Below are 24,165 nucleotides of genomic sequence, written 5' to 3'. Positions count from 1 at the left end.
AAGCCACATTGACAAATTTAGTATAACTGATTATTTTTCTTTGTGAGGAAGATTAGCTCCCAGCTAACACCTGTTGCCAATCTTCTTCTTTTTGCTTGAGGGACACTGTCACTGAGCTAACATCTGTGCCAATCTTCCTCTATTTTATGTGGGATGCTGCCACAGCATGGCTTGACGTGTGGGGCTAGGTCCACGACCAGGATCTGAATCTGTGAGCCCCAGGCTGCTGAAGCAGAGTGTGCAAACTTAACCACTACGCCACCAGGCCACCCCTACAACTGATTATTTTATTTTACTTTTCTATAAGAAAGTATATATTTTAAAAATTTTTAATTTTTATTGAGATAACACTGATTTATAACATTGTATAAATTTCAGGTGTACATCATTATATTTCAAGATTTGGCCATTTTGATTATTGATCTACTTCAATAAAAGTCAATCTCAGAGAATCTGACACAAAGCCCCAGTACATAGTTGTATATCCTAGATGTAAGTCATTCTAGTTCTTCTATGTGGGATGCTGCCACAGCATGGCTTGATCAGTAGTGCTCAGGTCTGTGCCCAGGATCTGAACTAGTGAACGCTGGGCCACTGAAGTGGAGCCAGCAAACTTAACCACTCGGCCACAGGGCCGGCCCCTGACACATACTCTTACACATACATACACATACACAAAAGACTGGAAGGGCTCTTATCCAAATTGCTAAGAATGGTTTTCTCAGAGTTTAGGATACAAAGTGATTTTTACTTTTCTCTTTATGTATTGTCTGATTTAAAAAAAAAAAACATTTATATTTAGAAAAAATAAACCCATTTTCTTTTTTGGAAAAAAAAATCAATGAACTATAAAAAACAAAAACAGAAAACTCCTTATTTTCTTAAACTTTCCTGCAAAGTACTCAAAAACACCTCTTTGTACCTTATCAGCTCCTCAGTTCTAGTTAAGGTCATCAGGTGAAGTTACTTCAAATGTCAGGAAAGTTCTTAATTTCTCAGACTATTTTTTATTAAATGGGTCTTTGACAATGTGCAAGAGTACTATAAAATCACTGTCTTCATTTTATATCAGCTATGGTTTTCCTAAGTACTAAAGCTAATGCTTGAGACTGTATTTGGAAAGTAGAGCTTCCCTGGAGGAAAAATTGGTTTGCTCCTGTCTTCAACGCTAAAGCAAAATGTGGGATTTGGTGCCTTTATTTGTTGTTGAGTTACTAGAAAAAAATAAAGGCAGGACTTTCAGCTGACTATCAAACTTTTAACCTTATGTGCAAGCCCCAGGATGAGAGTTTTAGCATTCCAAATTTAACTCAAAACAAAAGGCTTTGCTTGAGTCTACAAATACTCCTTTCAGTTAGAAAAGTGCTAATTTGTCCAAAGTCACACAATGTATTCACTCATTTTCTTGAAGATGACTCACTCAATAATCTGAAACATAATGACTATGTGTGTGTAACAATTCAAAACAACTGTAAAATGGCTGTCATTTGAATTCTGAATTAATTCAGAGGGGTCAGTTGCATTTTCTGAATTCATATTTTATAAATGTAAAGCAGCTGAAGCTGCATATTTTAGCCGGGAAAGAAAAAATTTAATTGCCAACTCTGCCTTCCTAACTCCTTCCTTAATGCTCTCCCAAGTCTCCTGTGATTAAAATTATTTTAACATTAGAAGTGCAATCCAAACTCCAGAAGGTTCTCAATGAGAAAAAGGTAAAGTGAGTGATGATAGACCTCAGCTTTAGCTCTACCAAATCACACAATTTTTGGAAACTATCAACAAATATCTATTGGACATCTAGTACGTGCAAGTGACTGTTATTACAGGTTTTAAGAGTTGTTCTCAAAGCGTGACTCCTGGACCAGCAGTATCAGCATCACTCGGAAACTTGCTAAAAATGCAAATTATCACTACCTCCCTAAGCCCAAATCAAACTCTGTGGGTGGAGTCCAGCAAACGGCAGGTTAACAGAGCTCTGCAGGTGATTCTGATCACTTTAAGGTTTGAGTATCACTGCTTTAGAATATTAATGCTGTAAGAACTATATCCCACTTTATTCACTTAGAAAGAAGTGTTTAAGATAGAAGTATATCAAAATATTTAGACAAGGTTTACATAAGGGTATAATGTTACTTTTGGATTAGGATATAAAACAATTATGTAAGGATTTCTTATTTCAATTGCTTTAAATTTCAAAATAAATTTCTCAACAAAAATTAGTGGCCATGTTGAGAAGGTGACAGAGGCGGCATTCGAGGGGGAGAAAATGACAGAATTTAAACAGAGAATTATTAACTGAATGAAGAATCAGTAATTACCACAGAGTTCAGAGGCCTGATCATCAGCTTTCCACAGTCATTCTTGCATTCTATTCATTCTCTCTCTTCCCGGATAAAAAGCAGAGATCAACTCTTGAAACTTAATGTGACTGTGGAAACCCAGTTACCGTGCCCCCCCGACCCCAATCTAGAAGGGCTTATCACCACACGCTTGGATTATTGCAGTAACTACCCAGCACTCAGCAGGTCTCCCTGTTTCTTACGGCTGCCTCCTCCTCTCTATTTTGTATTAGCTTCTGAGGAATCTTTCTTAAATACTGCAGCTGTCCTGCATAACTCCTTGGCTCAAAACTTGTAACGCTCCACTACTGCTTACTGAAGAGGTAGAGGTACCAGCTCCAGGTATTAATCTAGAGGGTTAGACAGGAAGGCAAATGAGCGAAGTAGGCCACTTTGAACGGGCAGAAATACTTTTCACTTTCCATAAAGAAACATATTTATCCCATTTTTGTTTTTCTACATTTATTAGATGTTCTACTATAAGAAAACTAACAGTGAAGGAATGATGACAAATGGTTACACGTGATTTAGTGTCCAGGAGACAAGAGGACATGTGGGGATTATGGTAAATTAAGAACCAATGCCACACCAATGCCCACCCCCGCTCCAGGTCTAGACAAATTCTGCCATGTGAGAATAAGGCCCCAGTGTTGCTAGAATTTTAGATTTTTGAAGACATGCCCCAAGTCTGGATTTTTATGTGAAATCACCCAACTTTAAATGTCTGGCTCAGATTTAAAAAAAAAGAAAACACTGTGTGGTCCAAACAAAACATGTCTCCTGCCTATGGGCTGCCAGTCTGAGACCTCTAGTTTGGAGCATTGAGTCCCTATTTGCCTGCCTTGTTTTCTGTATCTCATCTTCCCTATGGTAACAATAATCCTCATATTTAGGCAGCATTTTAGACTCTTCAACATGCTTTCACGTCCATTTGATCTTCTCAACTGTGAGAAGAGACAGGAGATGAGGAAGCAGGCACAGACAGGCTAAGTAACTTGTCCATCATCATATGACGAGTGAAAACCTAAACCCAGGTCTCCTGACTCTGAGACCAGCATAAATTCTTGACCATTTCACTCTCTCTCTTCTGGTTACGTGTGTTTTTGCTTCAGTCATGTCCTCATCTAGAATGACTGCCTTCTTTCTTTCTGCCAATGTAAATTTCATCATCTTTCAAGACCCAGCTTAAGCTCTACTGTCTACATAAAACGTTCCTCAACTAAGTCAAGTCCTCAGGTTTTCTCTCTTTTTTCTGAGCTTCAATTGCTGTTATGGTCAATAACTTCAAAACTGGTGCTTACCAACAGTCTTGCACCATCAAGTGATTTCACACCACTTCACATTAGCTCATGTCCCCAAATACATTCTAAGCTCTTTGACGATGGGGACATGCCATTCTTCTTTTCTATTCCACATAGTTCCCAGCACTGTGTTGGGACATAAAAATGTTTAATGTTCGGTATCTTACTCAGTCTTCTGAGGATGAGAGTTATAATGATACCACTAACTTACCAGCCTGATGTTGTCTTCTGGGCGGAGTAATATGAACATCGCTTGTAGATGCTGTTGGAGATCACCTGGTAAAATTTATGAAACAAAGGATACTTATTCTTCATTGTAATGTCAACAGAGAGGGTTCCTTCTACCTTAACGATGTGCATAAAAAAGTTCTGGTTCACTGAAGGACTCTAATTAGATACAGAAATTAAGTGAGTGTCTTAATAACGACTACTGACTTCTTTTTGAATGGAGAGACAGAATGGCAGACTGCATCTCTATAAATTCACTTTTAGTTTACACTACATTAAAATTTGCTTTGTGTTTCTCCTATGGAAAGTGCACTGGAAACCAATCTCAGCTTTGTACTGTGGTGAATGTTGATGAGAGCAATGGTGAGATCTGCTGGGCACAGGGAGCACTGGCTGTGTTATCAGGCCCAGTGAAGGCAGCAATGAGGGAACCTTGCCATTCCTATTTCTGTCACTGTAATCTTCAGTTGACTTAACCCAAGAAGATTTTTAGATTCTCCCTAGAATAATGTCAACAGTTTAAAATCATTTCCACATAGTGGCTGATATTAAAATGAGAAAACTTATTAAATATAGTGGATCCCAAGGGATATATATTCTACTGAGCATATTATTAGGTGCTTTAAAAGGCCAACCATTATATGAATCCTCACTTGTTCTTATACATTCAATTAAAACTAAGTTGAAATTTCTTTGCATTAAACTATTACAAATTTCCTCATATTCTCTATTCTGTACTAGGAAATCTGAGGCTTTGGCATTATAATGGGAGATAATTAGATAATGTGTTATCATAAATGATGACAATCAGAGAACAAGAAAACTTCATTCCTACCCATGCAGGCCCAGCCTTTTAAGAGTCTAAAGTGACTGACATGGCCACATAATCATGGATGCCAGTGTAACCTGTTCTCACATTGGTCTTGGAATCTAAATACATAATTTTCCTCCAGGTAATTTCATAGCTGTTACTATGAGATGAAACACTGATAGGTGCAAGAAAGAGAGAGAGGCAGGAAGAAAAAAAGTAGGTTGGTAAACAGGTAGGTTTGTCTAAAAGGTCAGCAAGTCTGACAGCTCCCCATCCCCCACCTTTCCTGTCTTCAAGAATAGATTTCTTGCCTTTTTTTCCATTTCGCTGCTGGCTTATGACCAATTCCCATCATTGCCAAAACTTTCAACTTCCAAATTAGAAAGGAGAGTCATTATGTTTGGCCAGGTCCATTCTACTGTATTTCAAACCCAGAGACACAATCTAAGTCTCATGTACAAGAACCAGCATGGGCTCATAGGTATAAAACCAAGAGAAATGAAAACAAAAGCCCATACAAAAACTTGTATATAAATGTTCATAGCAGTATTATTCATAATAGCCAAAAACTGGAAACAACTCAGATGTCTATCAATTGATGAATGGATAATAAAATGTAGTCTATTCATACACTAGAATATTATTTGGTCATAAGAAGGAATGAAGTACTGATAGATACTATAACATGAATGACCCTTAAAAACATTATGCTAAGTGGAGGGAGCCTGTCTCAAAAGATTGTTTATATGATTCCATTTATATGGAACACCCAGAATAGGAAAATCCACAGAGACAGTGAGGAGATTAGTGGTTGTTTAGGGTTGGGAGGGAGGGAGGAGGATATAGGGAGTGCAAGCTAATGGGTACTGGGTTTCTTTCTGGGGTGATGAAAATGTTCTATAACTAGATTGTGGTGATGGTTTCACAACTCTGTGAATATACTAAAAAGTCAGTGAATGTATACTTTAAATGGGTAAATTGGGTGAATTATTTGATATATGAATTATATCTCAATAAAGCTGTTAAAAAAAAAGAACCAGTGTGGGGAAACAAAGTGTTAGGTATAAACAATGAAGAGAGACTAGAGTTACAAGTTACAATTGAATTAAGCAGCTGAGGCTTTTTAAAAATTAAGTTTCCTTCTGTTCTATCAGGACAAATAACCTGAGGAAAGGGATTTTCAGGATGGAGAACTCTTGGAGGAGAACCATTTCTGGGCAAGTAGTGGCCCTAAGTCCCCTCTCCAAATACTATGGCCCAAAGATCCAGCTGGCCTTTTTGAAGGTCAGACAAAAGTTGGGGAGCCCTACCCCTCCACTAAGCCTTCTTATGCTAGCTGGGTGTGTGGACACTCAGGTTTGTTAGCAGTGCCATTAGCAAACCAGGCATTTCCTGACCGGGAAACTGTTCTTCACAGAGATTAACAGAGGCAATATACTGGTACCATTAAGATCCCTCCCCTACAGTTTTCCATATATTTCTGCTAGTTGCTAAGTTTCAGATTTCAGTTTGATTTTAAAGACTTTTTTCTCTTTCCATTTAAAATGTTAGCAGACTCCTCACTCAAAGTATCACTTTTTGATTACAAAAAATGTATTCGGATATTTTAAATGAAGCCCAGATAAAAAATTCTAGCTACTTCAAGAAACATGCATGAGCAAGCACAATGAGACATAGTAAGCCCTTGATTTGCTCTCAATTCTGCCATCATCTTTCAGTTGCTGTGAGTTCAGCCAAGGCAGCTCCAGCTTATGTGAAGGTCTGGCTTTGTGAGCTGCGTTTATATTCACACTGCCTCATCTGTTCTCGTCTGGATCACAAATCAAGCTCATTGAGTTTGTGTTAAATCTGCTTTTCTTTTTAATACGGGGAAAGCTAAGTGAACAAGGTCAATCAGAAACCTGGGGGTGGCAGCTTAGCGTTGAAGTTTGACCAAAGAAAAAGGCCAACCAGGGTCAGGAACTTTAAAAGCCACTGACCACCACATACTTACATGCCACAGAGCAATTTTCCTAACATCTTAGTCAGACAAGTTGGATTTAAACCCATAATTTATCTTCTTTTTACTGTAAGTGATAAATATCCACACAAAAGAGAAACACAAAGCTTAGCGGGTCTACTTCCTCTGTGCATTCAAGTTTTGGGATGAAGTGTCCCCCCCACTCTGGTGCTGGGCATTGAAGAGGAAGGTTTTAGAAACTGTAATCCAAAGGTAATTTTCAAGAGTTTTTTTCTCTCTCTTTTAAGAATTTTCCATGGCTGGAGAGTTTTGGTAGGAGAATAATATTGTCCAATGAGATGGATTGCAATTCTGAGCTGCTACATTTGCAACTAGATGAAGGTCCAAACAAGAAGTAGGGCAGCCACTAAAATAGCTGAGATGATCTGGATTGGAGCTAAACTCAACTGCTGGCTCAATGGGATTCAGTATTCTGGCTTTCACCTCTGACCTACACACTCAAGGTTTGCAGTCTTCTTTGTTCTCTTCCTAGTAATTCTAATTTCTTACACTCCTGGAGGTAACACATTATCAAAGTGGCACATTTATGACAAGTAACCACTCTTTGTATAGCACTGATTAGGATTTATCCAATTATTGTCCTCAGGTTGACTTTTATTTTTCCCCCAAATGACACAAATAAGGCTTGCTGTTAGAAAAGAGGCATAAGGCTGAACTTTCTAAACTGCAGACATCCCTACCTAGAGACCTCTTTCCCTAGACACACTTTCTAGGATTCTTTCTTAACCTCATCACCACAGGTACACCTGACTTCAGAGAAATCCAATGTATGGAAATATAAGTGCATATATAACTGTTAGTGGGCGTGATACTGTGATTTATAATAAATATATATTTGGTCTTCATCCTGTTCCTGGCACAGCACTCTCAAAACCCTTGGAATTTCTTAAGTGAGGAGAGCAGTAAAGAGGTGTCTTTTGTTATGTTAATGACATGACATTTAGAAAGCACCTTGGATGGTGGCTGGTTGCCAGGGGGAACCGACCATGTGATTTAGGGAGTTGGAATTTTCAGTCCCACCCCAACCTGACCTCCTAGGAGGGGAGAGGGGCTGAAGGTTGAATTGATCACCAATGGCCAATAATTTAATCAATTATGTCTAGGTAATGAAGCCTCCATAAAAACCCAAAAGGACTGGGTTCGGGGAGCTTCCAGGTTGGTGAACACATGGAGGCTTGGGGAGAGTGGCACACTTCAAGAAGGCATAGAAGCATGGAACCCCTTCCCACATACCTTGCCCTATGAATCTCTTCCACCTGGCTGTTTCTGAGTTATATACTTTTGTAATAAGCCGATAATCTAGTAAGTAAAATGTTTCTCTGAGTTCTGTGAGCTGCTTTAGCAAATTAATCAAACCCAAGAAGGGGGTCGTTGGAACCTCCAATCTATAGACAACCTGGACTTGTGATTGGCATCTGAAGTGGGGGCAGGGGCCGTCTTGTACAACCGGGCCCTTAAACTGTGGTACCTGTGGCAACTGACGCTCTCTCTAGGTAGATAGTGTCAGATTTGAGTTGAATGTAGGACACCCAGCTGGTGTCTGAGTATTGCTTGGAAGTGTGGGAGCAAAAATTCTCACATTGGAAATGGGTGCAGAATATTAGCAGGTTATTTCAAAATCAGTCTTATACTCATTCCTAGGTGAACATTTATTTGATGACTCCTTTTTTCTGTAAAAGTCCTCTGAATTAAATTTCCAGTCTTCTTAGTGCAAACACAATCAAGAAGCTGGCTGGCATTTAAGAACTGGTATTTCAATATGTGATATAATAACTTCTGTTATCACAACAGTGACACTGAGTTTACTTTATTTTCTCAGTAATATGCAATATCATTCTCTTCATAAAGTCACTAGAGAGTAGACAGAAAAAAGAAATGTAATCTTTGGTTAGTTGAAATGATTAGCATAGGATCCGAGGGAACAGCTGAACATTTTTTAGCTACCAAACCTTAAATGAGAAATCACATAAGATTTCATTAGAGTATTTTTGTATCCAATTATTTTTCCAACAAAAATTTATTGAACATCTACTATATGTATAAGGCATTCTGCTAAGTGCCAGAAAAATGGTCTATGAGTGAAAGAAAAGTGATTATAGCATAGCACAATGCTTTCTTTCACTATCGAGAACTGTTAGAGAAATGGGGATGAACTAGTCAGCCTGTTAGAAGAAAACAAAAGGCAAAGAAACCAAGAAAGGATGGTGTATGTGGAGCTTTACCTGCATGTTTGTTGCGTCTGTGGCTGATTCTTGGTGTGGACGAGCCATTTCCCCGTGGTAGAAAAAGGGCAGCACCTTTGACAGTTAAGAAGCTCTCACTGATGCTACAAGGAAAAAGTCAAAAGAAATTATTTAAGGATGGAAATCAAAGAGTAAGATGGAGACCCACTTGGAGATTATTCTTTCTTTCCTCTTTCAAAGTCCCAACTTTACGGGATGAAGTAAAAATAAAATCAAAAGAGGCTAGTTACTCAAACAGTCCTGTCTACTCTTGACAATTTTTCTGAAACAAAACTTATAATATTCTATACACATTACATGGTAGCAGTTAAGAATGAAGGCTCTGGAAACAAAAAACCAAAAAATATAAGGCTCTGGAACCAGACTGCCTGGGTTTGAATCCTGGCTCTGCTACTTCTTATCTGAGTGAATTTTGAGGGGCCTGTTTCCTCGTCAGTAAAACAGGGATAATAAAATGAGGTTGATGTGAGGAGTCAATAAGAATACAACTTCTTAGAGTGGTATCCTTAATAAATATTAGTTATTACTATTAGATCTATGGTTATCAGTAATGTTGTTTCAATAGTGTTCTAACCAGATGTGAAATATGTTACAATACTTAGTTACTAATAGATCCAAAGTTTGCAAAAAAAGATTTATGTTTAAAATACACATACACCACGCTAAAGTATTAGTCGAAATTTTACTTTCACCAATTTGCATTCCTACATGCATTGAAAAGGAGCAGTGCAAAGAAAGTGTGTTTAACCCATGGAGTTTGCCCTTCATGTGAATGACAGCTCGACAGAGGTGGAAAATTATTGCTCAGGATAGAGGTTATTCAAAATACAATTACTAGTGGATATCCAAAGAAAACAGAAAACATATCTAAATTATCTCACATCGACAGACTAAGCCTTTCAAAGTTACTCAGAGAATTTGAAAAGGATAGAACTCTTAAATCACTAATGGCAAAGTTTAGAAACACACAATGGAGGGTTCCAAGTTTGCTTGTATGTTATTCAGGGTTAGATGAGGTATTGTAAATTATACTACCTGCTCAACATTTCCACTTGGAAATCTAATTGGCACTGCAAATTTACATTGCCAGAACTAATCTCGAGTCCCCTGCAAACCTCATCCCTGGTCTCATCTACCCAAGTTGTTTGGGCCACATATTTTATAGTCATTTTTGGTTTCTCTGTTTCTCTCCAACAACATATATCCAACTCATCAGCAAGACCTATGAGCTTTACTTTCAAATATATCTTGAATCTGCCCACTTATCTTCATTACCACTCTGACAATGGTCCATGGCACTATCATTTTCCACTGAGACTGCTGTTGAAAAGTTTTCTTTTAAAAAGCTTTTTGTTATAAATTTCAAATATTTTGTATATAAAATACAAAAGTAGAGGGAATAATATAATGAACCGCCATGTTCTCATACATTTCAGCTTTAATTCACGGCCAATCTTACTCTCTTCCCCTTGTGCCTGAAGTGAAACTGATCCCAGACATTATATCAGCAAAAAGCCTCTTAGGCTGTCTAAGGTCTGTCTGCAAACAGTTCTGCACCACTACTATCCACTTACCAAACAGCAGCCAGAGTGATTTAAAGTATATAGATATATCTCTCAAATGTATATCTATATATTTTAAATATATATCTATCATAAAACATCACTTCTCTGCTTAAAATCCTCCAATGGCTTCCCTTTGTACTTTTAAATAAAAGCTGAAGTTTTTAGCTTGGACTTCAAGGTCCTGTAACATCTGATAATAAGTTACTTCTCTGATCTTGTACCATCTCTTGTTTTTTGTTTACTATGATCTAGTTGCACTGGCCTTCTTTCTGCTTCTTCTATATTTCAGGCCCCTTTTCAAGGCCTTTGTGCTTTTTGTTTTCATCTTGGAACACTTCTCTCCTGGTCTGTCACTATTTAAGTCACAGCTTTGGTATCATCACCTCTCCCTCCATCCCAATCACACTCTATCCTGTTGTTCCCTTTAGTTTCCTTCCGGATATTTATCATACACTACAATTATATTTATTTACTTGTATACTTGATTGTGGTTATCTCCTTATAACAGAATATAAGCTCCATGAAGAGCAAGGATTTTATTTTGCTCAGCACTGTATCCTCAACACTTAGTGCCAGGCACATATTAGGTACTCAACAGATACTTGATGAATGGATCCATCCTAGGGTTTTTTCCCACACTGTTGTATCTGTCCCATCACTGCAGAAGGAATTGTAAAACAGAAATTGAAATTAGAAACTCTGTAATCTCACATGTAAAAAATAATGGTTACAGACCTCAATATATATGGCAGATTAGTGGACTGTAAAATACAAATGTTTGACGATAAATTAACTGGGAAATGAAATTAAACCACCTCTATAATGTTGTCAGTCCATGACTCATTTTTATCCTTTAGTCAAGTAGCATGAAGCTGATAAACCTTTGCAGTAACTTGCCATATAGATTGGAACATGTCTCCTAAAGACAAACATTAGAAACCAGACACCACTTTAAAAATTTGCATGCTGGCTGGGAGGGGCTGCCTTTTTGTTTTGTTTTCATCTTTAAATAAAGCATTGCGCTCTTGTGGTCTGTTGCACAAGTCTTGTCTCTTGTTACATTCGTGGTATGCACATGTCACTCTGCTGTGGGTCACTCTGTTTCACTCACATTACGGGAACAACTTAAAACAAAATGTCTCAGCGACAGGATGAGCTGGGTACACCACAGACAGGAAATGAAATTCACACTTCTGCCAACACAGCAAGTGTCTGCCTTACTAAATGAAAATATTTTTAAAATAAAGGCTAAATATTCTACCTGTCACCAGCCAAAGTTACAGCTGTGGGCACTTTAGTCCCCAGCAAACAAAGTGGTCTCTACACCTACGAAACAAGTATGTTTGTGGACATACTTAACCAAGCATATTTCAGTCATTCCTTTTGTGAGACAGAGGTAGTTTCTCTTTGACAAACACTAGTTTAAGAAGTAACTTCCTGGTTTTGGGAGTTCTGTAATACTGTTCTTAGATATATTTGTTGCTTATATGTTAAAGCATATTTAAGTTCTTTAAAATGTATGTAGCACTTTCACAAGGGGAGGGTTGGAGTCGGGGTGGGGGACAAAGGCCCTTGGTTAACTCAAAGCTACCTGGAAAATTCCTGATTATAAAGGAATGACAAGGAATCAAACTCACATATGGTATAAGAGAAAAGATGCCTTTCTATCTGAATCATTTACACAAATCTCAATAGACTTTTCTGATAGAACAAAATGCACAGTAGATCCAGCTGGGCCAGGAGACTGCCCTATTAGGTGCAGTATAGGCTCCTAGAGAGTCATGGCAGACACCCTCTGGATGGATGGGACAATCAATCCTCTTTATTCTGTGGCCCCAGATTATGACTACCCAGTTATCACAACAGTGGCATATACTGTTGGTCAAAAGGGGACCAGGAATGAAAGTGTGACTGATTACAAAAATCTCTTATCATCATTGGAAAAAAGTCAAAGCTCTATAAATACTATCAAAGATGAGATTTGGGGTGGGGGTGGGGCTGGCCCCGTGGTGGAGTGGTTAAGTGCACACGCTCCACTTTGGTGGCCTGGGGTTTGCTGGTTCAGATCCTGGGCGTGGACCTACACACCGCTCATCAAGCCATGCTGTGGTGGCAAGTCACACAGAAGAACTAGAAGGACTTACAACTAGGATATACAACTATGTACTGGGGCTTTGGGGAGAAAAAAAGATGAGATGGCAGCATGGTGGCACAGAAATGGAAAACTAAAATTCACAACCACCGGAGTTTAGGTAGACCAAATTCAAGTTGAAAATTTAGTGTTTTATTTGCATATGAAGAAAATTATATGTGAATTTAACCACAAGCATTTCAGTGTAAGGTAAAAGCTTAGTATATCTTGTTAGAATAGCAAGATATTCCTTTATATAAATATTAGTCTCTCTGAAACAGCTGCCTGAAGATTCAATCGACATAAAGTTGGTCTCTAATAAAACATTTAGAAAGGCAGGTGAAAACTTTTACATGTTTTCTGAATAGACCAGTTCTCTATAGAGTCTGGCCCAGAAACAGGACTTCTTCAGTAAATTCTATGGAACCATCCAAATGTGATTACAGATGCCTAAGCTAAACACAAACCCAAAAGGACTTAAGAATACCTATATTAAGGAAAACACAAGATAAAGAGAATACACTCTTGCTTGATCTAAAGATGGAGAGTAATTAGCTGCTTGATAAGAAAATGATACTTCCAGGGTCATCTTTCTAACAAAGTGACAGTGAAGTTCTCTAGTCTTTATCAGAATATAGCTGAAGAACATCTATTGCTCTCTTGCCATAGATCACTCGTTCAACAAAGGGAAAGTCATCTCTAGTTAGCTATATGAAATGAACTAATAATAGCTAACTTGACTAGATGCCTACTGTATGCTAGGCACTGAACTAAGCGTTTTATATTATTTCATTTAATCTTCACAGCAATTCTATGAAGTAGGTACTATTTTTTTTTTATCTCCAGTTTACATGTAAGAGACTCAGATCCTAAGTTATTTACCCAAGATCATACAGTCAGTAATCCTCAGAGCAAGAATTCAAATCAAGGTCTGAAAGTTCACACTCTGAATCACTCTCTACCCTGATGTTCTAGTTTTACGATATACTTTATGGAAGATCAAATACAGTACCTTCTCTACAGAGCTTTTCAACAGAATAGAATTTAAAAGTAGAGTACAGAAGTGAGAGAAAAGGACTGAAATCCACCCAGGTCTCAGTTCTTCTCATTTCTTTTTTGTTCCCCCTATCAAGGTCACAAACAGAAAGACTATACTGAGGGGAATGAAGAACATCTGGCTGCGAGATGAATCCAGATGTGCTGGACAGTAAAGAACCGTAACTTCTGTTGGGAAAGATAGTAGCATTTCAGTCTCAAAAATGGAGGAAAGATTACTCTGCTTTAAATAAATTTGGGGAAGCACTCTGTGCTAATCCCTCCCAATCAAAATCACTTCCTAAAGCATGAAGTTTGTTAACTGGCAGTTTCTTCTCAGGCAAAGTATAGAGGAAAAGGTCAACTAAGGGAAGAAAATACTTAACTGTTCTGAAGTTGGAATAATCTTTGAGGAACGTGGCCAGGGTGATCATCCATGACCAGGAGGAAGGCCAAGGAAGCAAAACAAAGCAACAACACACCTGGCCTAACTGCTGAATGTCAATTGGATAGACATTCTTCTGTTTTACATGCAATACACAAGATGAAATGGATCCTTTACTACAGGAAATCAAGTTTCAGAAAGTGTGTGTAATACTTTTATTTCAACATCAAATGAAGTAGATTTTCATGTTTATAATGTTTGTAATGCCAAACTCCTGCCTGGCATTTTGGTATTTCTGCCTGAAGCCAAAATTTATAGGTTATATTGTTAAATATTGATTATATACGATATAACTGCACAAGGTGAGTTGGTTGGCATTTATGTAAAATTCAAATACACATAATCTGCACTGTTATATTTTTGTCTTGAAGAATATTCACCTAGGAGAAACTTCCAAATACATTCTACCCTCCTAGCACTCTCCCTTTCCTGAGGAGCTTTCTCTGCTTATTTAGTTGTTTACTTTTCCATTCAAGGCACTAGGGCCGCTTCTGTCAATCCCATTAGGTAGAAAGGCGTTCATGTCCCCACTTACTGTGATCATATCACATGGAAAAGGAATTTCATAATAAAAAGCTTCAAATATGAAACCAGAGGCCAAAGGACTACAGAGCTATCAATACTAGTGCCTACTAAAAAGTTTGGCTAAATCCAAAAAACAGGAAGAAAAAAGTCATTGTGCCTTGATGTATGAAATACGGCTTTAAAGTAAAAAACACACTTCCTTGTAGTGAGAAAAGTTTGATACTGTAACCCTAAAGGAACTTAAATTACAATAGGAGAAAATCCAAACCCAAATATCACATTTACCATTCTCTGTAATTAAACATTCCCCAACCCGACCCCTATCCCCACCATACGTGGTTATACCTTCAAGTGACAACATGGTAACTGATACCGAGAACCCTTCCCTCCAGAGCTTAAACTCCCAGACACATGCCTATGAATGCAGGCAGCAGGATTACTTCTCTCCTTATCAGCAGACAAGCAGAGGCTGGAGTACATTAGTAGATCAATTATTGCTAAAGTAGAGAAAAGCTTAGGACTCCAGTTTTAGTCAATAACTTCAACCATCAGATCATTTTAGTTTCAGATAACCTTCCACTGAAACTGTTGCACAATGCCCAGTACAACTTCCCTCAGATGCAGCTATTTGTTTCTCCCCTTAGTTTTCTACAATCTAAGAAGAAAAAAAAAAGATCTGTTTGTTCAAGGGTAAGGGACAAATTCCTCAGGACTAATCTTCCTGTTCTTTTCCTTATAGACCATAAATGTGAGGAGAAAAAAACTCAGAAAATTCCTTTTTTTGGGTTTATTTCGAATGCTCATTTACTGATGAGATCTTGTAACTATTCCATTTTTGCCTCAAACATGTGCATCTTAGAAACGTTCAGAAACATAATCTACGATCAATAATTTTATGCTTTGCCATACAATTCAATCTTCCAATTTCTAAAGATTGGGGCACATCTAAATTGACATTTGCTGTTTAGCAAATGTCATTTGTCCTAGTGCCTTGAATCTGAAAAGTAAACGACATTTGTCCCAGCAATAGATCTCTCCTTCCTAATCTTGCCCTGGTCTCCTTTTGGGGAATCCCCTCAAATGTGCACGGTCTTGACGGCTTCCAACTCTGGAACTGCAAGGGGCCTTGCAAGAAGCTGGTGTGTGGTTTAGGCCTGGCCAGTTGGAAATTGTCCCCTGAATCTCAGGCAAGTGACCCAAGGAAGTAGGGATAGTGGTGGATGGTTATCTTCACCATGGGGAGAGTGGCAAGGTATGTCTGCTCCTGCTCCCTGGCCTTCCTTGAATGTCCTTGCCTCCTGCCTGTTCTCTAAGTTTGGTCTTCTAATCTCCCATCCATTGGGTGAGCTCTGACATCCTTCTAACGAATATTTTGCTTAGGATAGTTAAAATTCATTTCTGAGCTCGCAACAGGGAACCTGATACATCAACTGAAGTTCAGAGAATTTAATGATTTGCCCACAAGTCACAAAGCTACTTAGTAGTGGAGCCTAGACTAAGCTCCGTGTCATCTGACACCCAGGGTGGCACTTTAACCTTTTATCCTGAGTGAGATGTTACTACAACAGGACATATTGCTGACCTAATAATCTGAAGCAACCAGCAGTTAAAAACACATCTGGTGAGTTCATCTAAAGAGAACAAAGGCAGGATCTCACCGCAAGGCCTGGTGTGATATTTGTTCTATCGCAGCATCCTGAAGACAAAGTTCAGGTCTAAGCAGGGAAAGATTTAGACATACTCCCATGAGGCAAACACGTTCATGCTGTTTCTTAAAGTTGCTTCTCTTCCCTTTGATAAATTTGTTGAATTCTAAACATTGCTTTAAAAAAAAATCAAAAAACTAGATGCTGAAAACAAAAAGTTAGGAAGACCACGGGTCCTACACAGCAAGGCAAGAAAGTGTAAAGAGGTGGATGCCCACCCAGCCCTTGGTCCTCTTCAGTCTTCTCTGGGAGCAACAGTATTTCTTTCTAGATTTTGTCTGGTCACACATCCATGTGACCTCCTTTCAGGGATTTAAAGTGTTTAGCTTGTGGTTTGGGTTTTAAAAGTACTACGAAATAATGAAAGGTCAGCGCTGAGGAGCCTCAAAAATGGTCTAGGCCAGGGCTCCAATTGGTAGCAGGTGGGCCTAATTCAACACATTTTGTGAGAGCAGCACAGACGCAAAATCATTTTAATTTCTGAATACCTTTCAGAAGAACACACACTCTCCCGTACCTCCAGGGAGCCAGCGCTCCTGGATTTATACTGAGCAGCCTGGCCCCAAAACACTTTTGAGTTAAGCTAAGACTCAGAGACCAGAACTTCTCATGACACCGTTGCCGCCTTTTAGTCTCTGTCCCTTTGTGGACACCCTAGCAAGCCTCAGTCAGCCTCAGTCTTGTCTCCAGCAGCCATTCCCAAATACCCCGCCTACCCATCCTGAAAAAAACAAAACAAAAAAAACTAGGGGCTCATGAAAGGAACTGGCCTCAAGCAACTTCCCAAAACAACTAACCCTAGTCCTCTTGGTGACTGACAGTGGCGGTGAGTCTTGTTTTCAAGGTCTTACTCCCAGGAGAGGAGAAACTGCCTCAGCTCAAAGGAGCCCGTTTCCTTTACAGGCTGAATTAACAAAGCTTCTCAGTCCTGTGGCCCTAAACTCTAGACTTAAATACTTTTCTTTCAAAAAGGTAAAGCTTAAAAACTGTCTGCACCAAAAAATAAATGACCTGAATGATCCTTTCTCAGTATTTAAAATGCTGGATATATTGGTTACCGAAAGACATGACCAACATTATGTAGCACCAAATTTAAAATACAGTCATGTGCCGCATAATGACGGGGACATGTTCCAAGAAATGCATTGTTAAGCAATTTCACCCTTGCACAAACATCACAGAGAGTACTTACACAAACCTCGATGGTTTGGCCTACTACACACCTAGGCTATGTGGGTGTGTAGCTTATGGGACCACCGTTGTGTATGTAATCTATTGTTGACAGAAAAGTCGTTAGGCGGCATGTGACTGTATTTGGTGGAAATAAACAAAAGATTGACTCAGAAAAACTACTCAGCATTTGCAAAATCATTTCATTTTCATGATGCAACAAATGCCTTCTCAGGTATTTAAAACACACCTGTAGAAGGAACGCAAATTGGGCTTTAAGCACTTGGCCAAAATGTCAAACCCTGTTTTCAGACCACTTCTCTTTCACCCTTATGCAAAGCCTCTTGTGAGGCTCAGGCCATCTTCTATTCTTTGTTGCTGTCACCTTCTGACATCCTTGTCACTGTCTTTCATTTAGCGTTTATCTTGCTCCATCTTCTCTCCTTTCACTCTGATTCCTACTACAATCTTAAGAGATTCCATTGCTCACACAGATGAATATCTGACAGCTTTGCTCCAAACTTCTCATCCTCCTGATCTTCAAAGACCTTCACCTGGACTCCATTTAGACTTCTAATTCCCAGAGTCCCTTCGGAAGGCATCAGATCTTGATGGACATGATTTCAGAGTATTTCTCATGTATTTACTCTCTTCAACCTGAGGGAGACTCCTAGTCCTTCAATTCAATTTTTCCAAGGCATCAACCACTTTTGGCTTTTCTTTCATCCCTAACCAACCTAGTCCTATGTTCTATTTCCTAAATGGTTTCCCCACAATCTGTTTTGTTTCCGAGTTCTCTTCATAATACTTACTACATCTTAAAATTATAGGATTATTTGATCAGTTTATTATTATCTGTCTGAGCAGCGAGCTGCTTGAGTGAGAACAAATGCCTTGTCTAAGGTTATCTCTCTAATGTCTAGCACAGTGCCTGACACTAAGAGGATGTTCAATAAATATATATTGAATAAATGAAAGAAAGGCAGCCCATCACTGAAGAAGATTGTGAAACCATGCCTCTGGTTGCCATAGCACATTCATGGTCTCGGTGACAAAGATGTCAGAGATGACAGCAACACTGAGTTGACTCAGGTGGGCACTTAACACCTCCAGACAGCTCCGTGCCTCCTATTCTTTTCCCTTGCTATTCCAAACCCTCCCCACTCTCCTCAAGTCCCATTGCAGCTCCAACTTCCTTAACCTTTCCACAGTTAACCTGCTCTCCTATGACATGAAGAAAATGGAGACTAGCTGGTGTGAGTTCTCCCAAGTATTTCCTCTCACCTGCAGACTTATCTTCTTTCTCTAATCTGAGAGAATAATACATCCAGCTGTCACAAGTCAACCTTTTCACCTGTATCCTTGACTCCATTCCTTCCTCTCCTGGTTTCATCAGTTAGTCATCCCTCTCTCTATCAAATGCTTCTCTTCAGCCTAGAAACATGCTCAAGTGGCTAGCCCTATTTAATGTAGGAGGGGACTACACAGGGATGTAAATACTGGGAGGCAAGGATTATTGCGAACCATCATGGAAGCTGGCTGCCACAACTCCTACATTGCTTCTCTAGCTCAGATCTACCACCAGAGCCCTAGACCCATACGATCAGCTGTCTACTGGACAGCTGTTTGTTGATAATAATGGCAACAACTTTACTATTATTTCATAAACTTTTATTTGTGAAAATCTGGAATCTGGTATAATGGCATGTCCATCAAAATGCTCTCTTTGGGAGTTGTGTGATGATGGTAGAAGTGGTTAGGTGATGGCTCCAAGCACAATGAAACAAACTTAAAAAGTACATTGTAATTATCATTTACTGAGTACCCACCCTGTGTCGGGCATGATGCCTGTGCTTTACAATCACTATCGAACAACAACTGTATGCAGAGAAGTCATTCTTCCCATTTCATAGATGAGGAAATACGGGTTTTGAGAGTAACTTGCCTAAGCTTACCAATTACACAATCAGTACGACAGAGCAGATCAAAATTTAGGCTTATTTCCAAGTTTTTTTTTTAAACACCACTCCATGGCTTCTTTAGCAGTCTGAGTTCTTTGCCTGTTCTGTACAATGCAGTCCCATTGTAGACCACTCCCTAGGGTACCAATAGGGTTCTAAGAGAGAGTTCTCAAATATCACAAAACCAAGGTGTGTTTTTTTGTTTTTTTTTTTTAAATTGAGTCAGTTAACTGTAACCTTACTGCAGCCTTACAAGTAATTCTCAAAATACACTGGCCACAAAAATTTAATGCAGTCTGTAAAACACTAGTCTATCAATTTTCTTCATCAAACCATTTTTCTCTATAGTTGTTCTCTACCTTACTAGGCTAAGGAAATGAAATAATCCCAACAGGCGATCTTAACAATGCTTCAAAGACACTAATTCTCAAATATGAAACCAAGGGGAATAGAGAAAGGCATGGCAAAGTATGCTGAATCTCTTTTAAATCTACTGACTGGTTTTCTTTACTATCACTGCACTGTCTGACTTTTTAAAGTCCTTGGGCAAACCCTTATTTTCACAACTATTTTAATGTATACTACAGATCCTCTCGGCCCTGTACTAATGTACAATGAAATCCAGGAGGAATGCTGTTGCCAGTGTTTAGGTTCTTACAGTTACAAAAGCAGTTGACTTTTATAAAATAGTAATGATGATGATGATGATGAAGGAGAAGGAGCAAGAGAAGGAAGAGGATGAGAAGAAGAGGGAAAAAAAGCAAATGGCAAAGTTCAAAGGACAATTTAAGGAGTTGTCAAAAAAAAAAAAAAAAAGAGAGAAGAAAGAAAAAGCAAGTGGCAGTTGCAGGCCTTAAATAACTCACAGCTTTTAACCAATCCATTGTTTCTTGCTTCCTACTCTCTTTCCCTTTACAGAATCATTACAGAATTGCACCAGCAATACAGATGAAAAATTTACTCCACTGGATCCCTGCAAATTTAATTGATTGAGCTTTCTTGATGCCTGATCTCATGTTTAAAAGTTATTTTTCAAATTCACTAAAGGCAAATTTTTAGACGAATTTATGAAGAAGCAATGACCCACAGCACTTTCTTCCCTATTTTCCAGATAGTATTCATAAGAAATCAGAGCTAGGGACAAAGAGATCACACAGTAGTATTTTGCAATACTCTCGAGTGCAATGTGAAGCAATGAGAATTCCAAACATTTTAATTAGGATTTGGAAAAAGAGGAAAACATTAAAATCAAAATGATCCAAGAGTAAATTTAAGTTTCATACATGTTTTAAATGTGCTGGAAGAAATAAAGTTAAAACATCGCATACTTGCTCCAGTATAGGAACAGAGACTGCAGTACAATCCCACACCTGCTGCCTAGATTGTTTTTTAGGTACTAGTTGAGCTAGGTCCTATAAACTACACCAAATGGCAACTCGGGACGCAGGGAAACATAAGGAACAAAAGAAAATGATTTTTAACTGCCAAAGGCAAAATTTTGTGTTTGTGTGTGAGGAAGAGTGGCCCTGAGCTAACAGCTGTTGCCAATCTTCCTCTCTCTTTTTTTTCCTCCCTAAAGCCCCAGTACATAGTTGTATATTCTAGTTGTAAGTCATTCTAGTTCTTCTATGTGGGATGCCATTTGAGCATGGCTTGATGAGCAGTGTGTAGGTCTGTGCCCAGGATCTGAACTGGCAAACCCCAGGCCACTGAAGCAGAGTGCCCGAACCCAATCACTATGCCATAGCGCTGGCCCCCAAAGGCAAAATTTTTGTGCAATGATTGGAAGGAAAGCTGCAAACCTAAGGAGGCTCTTTCATTTTCTCACATGGCAAGAGACAGCTAGCAAGGCTGTATGTAAGTCCTGCAGACTTTTGTAGTCAGGGGACCCTACACACCACAGAGGTCCACCCTTTAAATATCTAAGCACGGGGGGCCCACAGTATTTCTAAAAGGGAAGTAGCTGAAGATATTCAATATCTAACCATTCTACCAAAACAAGGAGACATGGTCAATTTCATTCCTCTTTTTTGTCAAACAAGAAAGGAAGAAAAATGAGAGACACGGATGTGGCCTTATTCACCATTAGAAAGAGGACAAAAGATGAGATATATAGACAGCTCTGATAAGGCAGACAGCCAGTTCCAGGTGAAGCACTGCTACCAACAAGATTAGTCAGGTTTTGAGAGTTGAGGCACGCAACACGCAAAGGACAGAAGAGAGTAGATTTTTTTTTTCTTTTTTTTGGCTGTATGAATTGATAAGTTAATTTATATTTACTATTAATACTGATATATGGACTAATCTGTGTTTTCTATTTTCCTTGCTTTTATTTTTCCTGGGTATTTCCTTTCCTCTACTCTATTAGGGTAAAGAACATTCTATTTCTATCTTTACATGCTTATCTTAAAATTTTAATAAGTATATTTAATGCAGCAAATCGATATTTCTACTTTGTAGACATGTTTTTTGCAAATGAGGCTACCCCAGGGTGAGCTCAGTAACATGCCCTGAAAGTCAATATAATCTAAAACAGCAGTTTTTAAATGTTATGGAAATTAAAAATCCTACACATATATGTGTCTTACTTTGAAAAACAAAGGTTGGATCTCAGCCATATTCTAAAAACTAGAATCATTGGGTCTAGGAAAGGAAAATGGAAACAAGGACTCACTGACAAAATGCTGATAAGCTGCAATGCTTTTTTGGTAACTCAAAACCAAAAACCAGAATCAGGGAGAAAACAGGGAAGCAGCTATACGACAAAGTATTTGAAATTCTACTTAAGAAGGACATAACCAGGCAAAAAACTATGCACATGAAGAATGGGAAGGCAACGTGGCAGGAGTAGAAATGTCTATTGATTAGTAAGGATGGTGGCATTGTGGGCGATTTTTTCTTTTTGAAATGTTTTTTAATGATGTCATTATACTGTGTTTTCAATTTTTAAAAAGGACCCAAAAAAGAGAAGGGGGGCAGTACAGGAAAACACACCGTGGGAACAGAGTCAAGCACACAGATGTTTTGCGTAAGCTGCGTTTTCAGAGACATCTGCCTTTGTGCAAGACTTGAGAAAGTAAAGCTGTCGTCAACAAGTTCTCTGAAGTGAGGGGTGGGGCCTGAGAGAAAGTGAGCTGTGAAGAAACCAACAATTAGAACCTTTACGGCTGAGAAACACAGAGTTTCTTAGATTAAGTTCCTCACTTATGAGCCACCTCTCTGTCCAAAATGTGTTGCCATCAGCAATGTCTACTACTCAAACAAGGAGGATTTAAGTGACTGAGGTTCTTTGTCTGCAGCGCCACTCAGCTCTTTGCAGAGATAGCTTATCTCTGTGGTAGAAGAGATACGGCACAATTTACTGTATAAAAATCTGAGTGGGAAGCAAGCTGCCCTATTCTTCCCTTCTTGTTCTAATACCAAATGAAAATGCTTATCATGTACAGAAAAATTCATGTAAAAGAAAATACATTTGTTCATCTGTTCCATTGCCTTGCTTCGGTGTATGTTAATCTTTATTTCCGTTTGGTGAGACGAACATTCCTAGGTCTCTATTGTTTGCTTTTTCATGTATGGGCAATGAAGAGAGTGCCTTCATACTGCTTTATATAGTGCCTAGCCTAATGCCATGTACAGAGTGTTTAGTAAATGTGATCTGAAAATGACAACAGGGATGATGCTGAAGATTCAAGCAGACTTCGGAGGATAATAAAGTATGAAAGTCGCTGTAAAACCTCTTCTCTGGTGTTCACGTGGCAGGTGCGTAAGCCCATATGTCTGCCACACAGACCACAGAGAGAGGCTGCCTTACTTGTTCTTGTTTGCAGCCTTCAATCATGCCTCATGCTAGTGGGGAACTTGTACTCACAAAAGAACTTTCAACTTACTTGCAAAATTCTATCTGATGTCCTGTCTTGAACTTCCCTTTTCTGAGAAGCTGGGTGTGTTGTATGGGTTACTGTCCTACATCTGCCTTCTGAGCAAGTCGAATGGGAAAGATTTTAGAAACCTCTTTTCAGGCATAGTAGGCTCTTCTAAGTCCTATATAAGCTCCTCTTACTGCTAATATGACAATGGAGCTAAAAATCTGTAGGTTTATACGAATTTGTTAGGATAAAGCTACCCAAACTGCTAATACAATCTTATTGTATGGTGAAAGAGTCGGGGTGGGGCCACAGTAAAGATGGGAAGACATAAGCAGGGCACAGATTTGAAGGGTCTTATATGACTCGCCAAAGAAGTTGGACTTTATGCTGAGGATAAGGGAGATCCAAAGTTTGAATTTTCAGAAAGATTCCTCCAACTACACTATGGAGAATGGATTGGAGGAGGTTGAGCCTTAGAAATAGAGAGATAGATGTTACTTTAGTATCCCAGGTAACAGAGAAGGGTGGTCTGATCCGAGCTAATGGGAATGAGGAGAAGATGGATATCTTGGGGATATTTGTCTAGTTTACTTACTGGTATAGATGGAAAATCTACTCCACACAGAAATTCAAATTGTAAGAAAAATCTGAGAGAGCAAAGCTTTGATATGCACAAATTCTGTGTACTCAAAGAATGTCTTCTTTGCACTTCCTGACTCTTCAGACAAATCCTTCCCTTTGACAAATTCCAATGCTTTAAGACTCTCACAAGGGAGGGTCAAAAAAGAAGCCTATTTTCATACCACCTGCTTTTCGTCC

The 24,165-nt window shown here is 38.8% G+C and overlaps 1 protein-coding gene across 7 annotated transcripts in view; it reads right to left on the bottom strand.

The window, feature by feature from the left end:
- Positions 1-24,165, bottom strand: part of SSH2 (slingshot protein phosphatase 2) — a 240,276-nt gene that overhangs the window by 56,836 nt on the left and 159,275 nt on the right. For all 7 annotated transcript variants that reach the window (XM_014826925.3, XM_044746250.2, XM_044746252.2 and 4 more), the window contains 2 exons: positions 8,922-9,025; positions 3,852-3,916 (listed from right to left, as the gene is read on the bottom strand). In XM_014826925.3, the coding sequence (XP_014682411.2) occupies positions 3,852-3,916; positions 8,922-9,025 (169 nt within the window). The remainder of the gene's footprint in view (positions 1-3,851; positions 3,917-8,921; positions 9,026-24,165) is intronic.

Source organism: Equus asinus, chromosome 13 (assembly GCF_041296235.1).
Source record: "Equus asinus isolate D_3611 breed Donkey chromosome 13, EquAss-T2T_v2, whole genome shotgun sequence".
NCBI lineage: Eukaryota > Metazoa > Chordata > Mammalia > Perissodactyla > Equidae > Equus > Equus asinus.
This window is presented reverse-complemented; position numbering and strand designations above follow the sequence as displayed.